The 8,531-nt window shown below is 38.7% G+C and overlaps 1 protein-coding gene across 1 annotated transcript in view; it reads right to left on the reverse strand.

Annotated features, from left to right (window-relative positions):
* tnmd (tenomodulin) overlaps positions 1-5,618 on the reverse strand; it is a 54,242-nt gene extending 48,624 nt beyond the window's left edge. Inside the window, exons 1-2 of the mRNA XM_062425955.1 lie at positions 5,550-5,618; positions 2,184-2,318 (exon numbers count right to left, since the gene is read on the reverse strand). Of these exons, the coding sequence (XP_062281939.1) occupies positions 2,184-2,318; positions 5,550-5,597 (183 nt within the window). The 5' untranslated portion in view covers positions 5,598-5,618. The remainder of the gene's footprint in view (positions 1-2,183; positions 2,319-5,549) is intronic.
* Positions 5,619-8,531: the final 2,913 nt, after the last annotated feature.

Here is an 8,531-nt window from a genome sequence, read left to right on the forward strand (position 1 = left end):
CAGATAGCATACACTGAGATTATTGAAGTTTTTTTTCCTCTGAAAACAGTTTCCTGTTGCTTCTGGACATGACTGTGCATGGTGAGAGTGGTAAGACCGAACCAAAACAGCAAAGTTGACAGAGGCAAAAGCAAAACACTGAGCTGAAAGATGCTATGAAGCTTTGCATAGCTGAGAGGAACTGCAGGGTTGGGTGATGATTATGCATGGGCTCATTATTACGTGTCATTTGATCCATTGTTAATATGAAACTATTGATTAGTGAAGCTTTACCAAGCATTAGAGTGAACTGTGGCAGTTGATGTGACTCCTCTGTCAGACACAGGAAGCAGCCATGCATGCTCAGACTCTCGGGTTCACCTTGCTTTGGCTTTGGCCAGGTTTCTGAGTTAGCCTGGAGCTAGAGAGATAATATTTTCATTTAGAGAACCGTGGTTACACATGCCTCTCTATTGCATTGAGGTAATATATTACATATCTTTGAGGACTCTGACAGAAGCAGTTCAATTTGAGTTGTTACTATCAACAAAAATGATTATATTTGTGCTCAAATAAAAATAGCCCTCCATACAACAGTTTCTTCAAATATACACACTTTGGCTTCAAATGTTGTGCTCTGTTGCCCAGAGTCTATACATGTAGGTGCCAGACGCTACCCAGGATTAGCTGGTGAGTCAAGAGCTGTCCTGCTGCGTTGCACCTTTATACCCTTGTTCACCAAACAAGGTACTGGCTGCCACATTGGTGCAGGAGAACTAATCCATCCATCCAGTCGAAATTTTGCTGTCCATCCATCCACCAATCTGCTGCATAAATCCATCTGTTCGCCTTCAGAATAGTCCCCACAGTGGTTCACTGAGGATACAAACCTGAGATTTACTGTCCTGCTGTGTCTGAGGGAGCTTCCTTTCCATCTGACAGACAGGTGATTCTTCTTTGAAGTGGCTCGATCTCGCGCACGCATGTGGAGGCCAGAGAACAAGCCTTCCCCTCAAGACCCCATTAAAGCAAAACCCAGAGTCCGCAGGTTTGATATTCATCGCCTGGGCAGCCTCTGCCATCAACACATTTTGTGCCACGTGAGAATGATCACAGCTTATTAAAGTGGAAATAATGACTGCTCTACCTCCGGCATGAAATATTTAACAAGGACAAAGGAGATGGCTCAAAGGTGATTCATATCTATGTTGAAAGGAGGGAACGTGGACAATACCTTCTATGCAGGAAGTGAAGATGAACTCTTGGTTAACCTGAGCTTAGAAAAGACTGTTAGCAATTGAAATGTATCGCAATAGAAGCTGAAACTGAGAATAAATGGCAGAGGAAGATCTCTAAGTTGATGTTTATTAGTCATAACAAAGATGTCGGTATAACTGAGGTCATCCAGCACAGTACATATCCCCTTGTTCACTTCACAGCATGTTACAGCACACACAAAGCAGAATTATATGTTGCAGGTTTGAAATATATGTTTTTAACCATCATTTCACTTTTAATCATTTGTCTCATTCTCAGCGGTGCTCACAACGTATAGAGCATCCAATTTCTGTATGTGAAATTATTGATGTATTTTTCCTTCTGGCTTGGGTAAATTAGCTTTTTTGGCCCCTTGGGAAAATCAGGGGGAAAGCAGCAGAGTGAAAATGTTCTCCATCAAGTGTGATTGAATTGGATTTTACAAGATGAATTGCCAGGACAAGAGTTTATCCCAATTACATTGCCAAGAGGCTTCAGTGCTACTGCAGCCACTCCGGTCAACAGCAATTAGGGTCAGCTTTGAGCTATCAGGATCTTCCATTGTGAGAAGATGTTTACAATGCCAATAGAAAGCAGATAAATGCACAAGTCCGACATTTACAATCATAAAAAGCAGTTTGTGGTTTCCTAGATGTCATGAAATTAAAGATCTGACAGCCAAAACATGGGCAGGGGAAAACACAGCTGTCTTTTCCATAGCACACACTTTTTTTTAATCTAGTTGAATACACTGCGGACTGCAGACACTGCCACTGGCTCTTTGTGTGGCCGTCTATTTTCCTTACTTGTGTATTTTCTCTTTGATGTAACATGTATCATTTGCTGATATGGAAACTCAGTCTGTTTTTCACAAACACTACACTTACCACACACAGGCGACAATAGGGCTGATGACTAGCAAACAATGAGGTGATATTTAGCCTTACCTTCCCCAGACTGGGGCTCCACAGATATCTCAGGCTGAAAACAAAGAGCGCCAAGACGAGGAAGACCAGAGCCAGAACCAAAGCCACTCGCTGGTAGGTGTGGTACTTGGCCTTCTTCTCTTTTCCCAACTCAACCTGCAAGCAATATGAGATCAAAGTGATATATAGTATATAAATGGCCTCAATATCATAACAATATTCCTCACAATTTATCTGACAAACATTTTGACATTTTAGGGAATGTCTGCTTTCTTGCAGAGAGTTAGATGAGAAGTTTGATACCACTCTAATATCCGTTCATTACAACAAGGCTACAGCCTGCAGAAACGGGAGGAAACAGAAAGGCTGTCTCTGTTGAAAGATGACGAAATCCGAAGATAAAAATCTAAAAGCTAATTAACATTTAATTTCTCCTTTGATTAATTCTTACAGACACTAACATGTAAAAAAATACAATTTGTGGTTTAGGGGGGTTATGTGAAGTTGCAAACCAAAAGTAGTCATTTTCACTCTTCGGTTTTTGTGCATATATAATCAAACAAGATATTATGTGTTAATTAGTGAGCTTTAGAAATACTGGTTGGTGGATTTTATTACCTTTGGACAAAGACAAGCTAGCTCTTTCAGCCTGCTTCCACTCTGAGCTTAGCTGCTAGCCATAGCTTCATATTTACCATGTAGGACTGGGCGATATGGACAAACTCCAACATCACAATATTTTTGACCAGATACCTCAGTAATGATATAGCAACAATATTGTGGTGATGATGACTATTAGTGCTTTCACAGTCATATTTTTGATAAATAATCATCAGTACTGTGGATATATAATGACGAAGTGGGTAAAGGCAAATATAACAGACTAATAGAAACAGTTTGCTAAGTTAAGAAAATTACATAATTTTACTGTATTGAAGCCTTTAAAACCAGGAAAAGACAACACTTATGTCATATCACGATATCTAGACTCATGGCATGATATCAATATAATAATATATTGTCCAGCCCTACAGACATGCAAGTGGTATTGAAATTCTAATCTAAATCATCAAATACAAATAACCGTTCTTCAATTTATCCTCTCCATGTTCAAATTTATATTGAATCGATGTCTTTTCCTTTTTCTCCTCCCTTTTATTAGTACTTCTTTCAGTCCAAATAGATCTTGTTTGAACCGGCCATTTTGCAGAGTTTGTCCACTTTTGAGGCTACAGATGACTGAAATATAACCATCCCCATGCCAAGCAAAGGGAAGAGCAGACTGCCACAAAGTGCCGCAGAAAGGTTACGTTTATTAAACTTTTCCTCAAATTAAAACTATTCCCGCTGTAGTCAATTCCCCAAGCTTAAGGCCACAAATTAATAAAGACAGGCTTTTGTTCCACTGGAGCTCCAGCAGGGAGAAAATGAAAGCTTCTCATTCACACTGGACCACTTTTGAAGGTCTCAGAGGCCAACAGAAAAGCAGATATGTAAAAAAAAACCCAGAGGAAACTTCAATTAGCAAAATTGGTGTTGCTATCTTAGTGTCTTTTTAAAATGATGATAAAGCAGCTTTGGTTTTCATTTGTGGCTGAGGTTGTTACAGAAGTTAAGCTGCAGTAGATTGGACAGCATTTTAACATGCCAACTTCTCTATATAGGAATCTTTTAGTTTATTTTTAAATGATAGATGTGGGATTTTCGTGAACTTTTGACTTATACTGTTACAACAATGAGTCAGAATAGTTCTAAAAAAAAAAATTATTTCCAGTTTTTTTCCTTCTCATTTTAGAAATGCAGTATGTCAGTGGCATGACTAACAGGAAGAAAAATTACTCAGCAGTAATGGCATACAGTTAGACTATGTGTGTGTGTTGAATATGAATTGAATGTGTGATTGGTACATTAGCGCTATGACTTTGGGGAAGGACACAAGACACATTATTCAAGATAGGCTCCTAAAAAGTTAAACTATTCATTCGCCATTAATGCAGTCGGCATTGTCACTATTCTTCATTTGACATATTGGAGACAGTCACCGTTTAAAAAAGTGAGGCACATCAAAGAGTTGTGCATTCCTCAGGGCATGATGGAAAACAGAGGGCTACAATCAGAGTGCCAGAAATTCCTTACATTGTGAATTTTTCAGAGTGAAGAGAAGGGGGAAAAAAATTGGTGGCTGAAATCCACTGCTCTCCTGTGGCAGGTTGCATAAGCAGTGGAAACTTAACTAGAGGACAAACCTCTCTGCCTGTGCTTTGAATAGTGAATACTCAGAGGAAGAAGTTGGGATTGAGAGACAGACAGACAGACAGAAATAAAGGCAAGGATGGAGACAGGATGAACAGTCTGAGTGTGCAGCGCCAGCCAACTAGTGTTTAAAGGTTTAGGAGTTCAAAATCAGCCTGGCAATTCCTCCTGAGCTTTGTGAGGAAGAGTGCCTGGAGCCCCCTGCTGTTATCATGCAAAGAGGGAGCACTTCTTCAAGAAAACAACTGGAAAAAAACACAAGTAGTTCACATAACCAACAAGCAGAAGCATTGGTTTATGATGCTTATATGCTGTACATATGCTTTTTAAATTCCTCTTAAAACTATTATGAAATAAGAAGCCACAGGTGATTTCTTCATAATAATCCATCCATCACTTCCAGATAAATATCTGGTGGAACACTTGCCATGTATTTGCCAGTGAAGTGTGATAGACAATCAAAGCGCTTTCTTTTGATAATAATACTCTGCTGTCAAGGTTCTTGCCCGTATAGCTCTATTATTCTTAAATTCTGCAACAAGTGAAATATGAGAGGTGGAAGAAAGATTTCATAGCCAAAAATCCCCACTCCTCTTCCTCATCTCTCCTCTCCTCTCCTATCCTCTTTTCAATAATAAAATCTCAAATAAAGACAGTGTTTGGTGCATATTTGAATGCTTCTTGCATGCAAGAAGCAAGGATATTTGAGATATAAAGCAAACACAGTGGCTCAGGTGAGGCTGAGTATAAGAGCGGAAATGAACAAAGGAAGCCAGGTTGAAAAGCCAAAAAGAATTAGATAGAAATATTACTTATTCTGAGAAAAAACTCAGCATGAGATCAAGCTGCACTCCTTTCTGACTTCAATAAAGACAGACTCCTGACATATTTTACTTAAAGCTTACACTCAGATATCACAGGATTTCCCTTCCTTTAAACCACTACAGCTGCCACCTGCACTTAATTTATTGAGCTGTAAATTTTAAGGGGGATCAAATTTTCTTGACCCTGCAACCTTAAAATTGTACTTAGTATTTGTAAAGGAAATATACATTATGGGTTTGATTTAAATTATTGTCTGAAATGGGTACAAGAGCTATAAATTAAACCCTAGGAGGAAAAAAAGGGACTCACATCTTTCCACAGAATCTGTTGACTGCTGGATTTACTGCTAGCTTCCATGATGCAAGCCCACAGGAGGAATTCTTCCGACCCTCTTAGCTGGGGAAAATACTAATGCTCTGCAAGGCAGTCCCAGCGTCATTCCATTGGTGTAATTTGGGAGTGTGCTTGAAGGGGAGGGAAGTTTCAGATGGAGTGGAATTACTGAAACATTTGTGATACCCATTAAAAGAAAGGCAGATGTCTCCTGCCTGCCTGCCTGCTCTCATTTCAAAGGTGCAAATCCACACATGGATTCAGACAGAAAGACAAACCTTCTGTTGAATAAATTACATACTATACTTGGATAAAAATACTGGCTCACCACTTTAAGAAAAAATCCTGCTTGGAGGATACAAAGTTAGTTTAAAAAAAAAAAAAATCTACATACTGCAAATAGTGATCTTTTCAGTCATATTTTTTTAATATCAAAAAGAGTTCAACTGTCTTCTTTTTGCTTTTGTTCCCCAGTCAGTCAGCCGGCACACTCAGTAACAAACAGGTACAGTAAACAAGAGCTGAAATGACTGAATAGCAGCCTAACGAAAGAATAAATCTTATAAAATGAAAATAATTCGCACTTCTGCACATACTGAACTAAAAAAAGAAATGAAGAAATGAAGGAAACAATGTAATATGAGGACAGAAGTGTACGAGACGTATAGCAGTCATCTGAGGAGCCGTTACAAACTGCAATGAAATAGCATGATGATGCTGTTATAAACATAATAAAAACTATTTTCAAGAGGAAATTAAAACATAACTTGTCAACATAACATAACTTCAAGTTTCATCAACTTGAAACCCAGATGTTCAAACTCAGCATGCTTTTCATTGTTTATGTTTTGTGATGGGCAAGTTGAGACTTCATTGTAGGAAACCTCTCCTTTTTTTTTCTTTTTCTAAATGCAATTTGAGTTGAACCAGTTTTAGGGGCCCACGAGGGAGGGGTTAAATAGCACCTGCAGTAAATGAAGCTCCTCAAATACTGGCACTCTTGGTCGAACTTTCTTAATATTGCCATACCCAATTATTTCTCTCCTTCATACAATGCACTGTACCATTAATAGTTTTAGAAAATGTGACCTGTAGTTTATTTTTTTTCTTTTGGTCAGAACATGTATGGAAAAGTTACATGTATCTTCTTTGTTACATTTTTGTTTTGTTAGTTTGATGAACCATGACTTAATAACAAAATCATGATATCAGAAATAGCTCTTTTTTTGTTTTTAGTAACCGATCATCCTGTAAGTGTAGACAAGTAGCAGCTACCACAACTTGAGGATGAAGCCAGTGCACGTTAAAGTGCAGTGCCACCCACGTCTGCTGGGGGTGTGAATCTTTGGGAGTCTCACAATTTAATTCAATTCTGACTTTTGGGTGTTCAATTTGTTTCAAAATTGATTCTTGAGTCAAAACCAATTCTTGATTGAATGAATAGGGGGCACAATTTTCAGTGCCCCCTATTCTGCCCTTGTTGGTCCACTGAAAGACAATATGAAACATAACATGGGACATAAGATGAATTGTAATTTAAATAAAAATCTTTTTTGAAGATTAACTATAATATAACTCTAGCATGTGTGCACTGTAGACAGTCTGGGTGCTGCTCTGCCCTCGCACTTGAGTCGTGCCTTTTTCATCATGTCAACCTCACATTATTAACTAACATTTAGAAAATCAATTTCACTAAATTTCCACACGTCTAACATCAGCTAGATACTCGCTCCAAGTGACTCGCTTTCAAAAAGTGTCCACTTCTCTCTAGAAATACTGAGGCAGTTTTTTTTCATTCATCATTACAAGTCATTATGGTTTCAATCACTAAATTTTGACCCTTTAATAAATGCGCTGTTGGTCATTTTGAAAATTATAGCTTTGTCAATAAGCTTTGAAAACTCATCATATCTTTGATGTCTGCTGTGCGGGTGTTGATTGACAGTTTGCTCACCTGCTGCTCTCCACGCCTCCAGGACTCACACTGAGTCAGACTACTGTTGCAATATCTCACTGAGTTTATTGTTACTTTATTGTAATACTTGCCCTGTTAGCACAAATACCATTAGCCCAAGTGAGAACTGCTTGGTGTTACCAGTAAGCCAGCGTTTACTTTGGTCCAAGGTAGTGGGGCGTGTTTCCAGAGCATGAAAGGCTACACCGCACACTCCTTATTTGGAAGAAATGGAAATGATGGCACGGACCGTAAGCAGCAACTCTTGGCTTCAAATCAGCCCCTATGCAAACCAGTGGGTGATATCACACCTCACTACATTCATCTTTATATACAGTGTGTGGGTTTTGATTTTTTAGGGCTGTGGTCATTTGGCTGTAGACTATTCTACACGCCGGGCTTCTTCATGTTGATTAGAAAAGTCTGACAGCAAAGACTGGGAAAGAGAGGGTATGATGACGACATATGATGAAGGTCATGGCAAAATTCAGAAACAGGATGTTATGCTAACACAGTAGACCTGCTGCTTCAGTAAATTACTTTCACAGGTGTTAACAAAAGAATTAAAAGTGCACCAGCCAGGGTTGCATTTTTTCCTAGCTTTCTAAGAATGAGAGAGTGCCAGTTATCTAATGTGAACAACCAAAGTCTTGTAAAACATAAAAACTTTGTGTTGTTTCACATTACAGTCTCATTTCCAGCACTACAATGCACATTTTCTGATGGTCCATTACACTGTAACTATTTGCACTATATGCCACCTTCCCACATGAATCTGCACTTAAAGAGGAGATATTACTGCATATTCCCAAGTTCGAGGAAAATACTTTATTCGTGCCTGTTGTGGGAGCACTCATTAAAATAGTTGAAAAACAGGAATCCAGGCCATGCAACATGAATCTTTCATTACTTCAGGGTCATCTTATGATTACTTACCTTTTGTGTGGCCCTCAAGCAAAGTAAAGCATTATCAAACCAAACCATTAAGTAGCTACTGAGTGTTT

The sequence above is a fragment of the Scomber scombrus genome, chromosome 9, assembly GCF_963691925.1.
Source record: "Scomber scombrus chromosome 9, fScoSco1.1, whole genome shotgun sequence".
NCBI classification, from domain to species: Eukaryota; Metazoa; Chordata; class Actinopteri; order Scombriformes; family Scombridae; genus Scomber; species Scomber scombrus.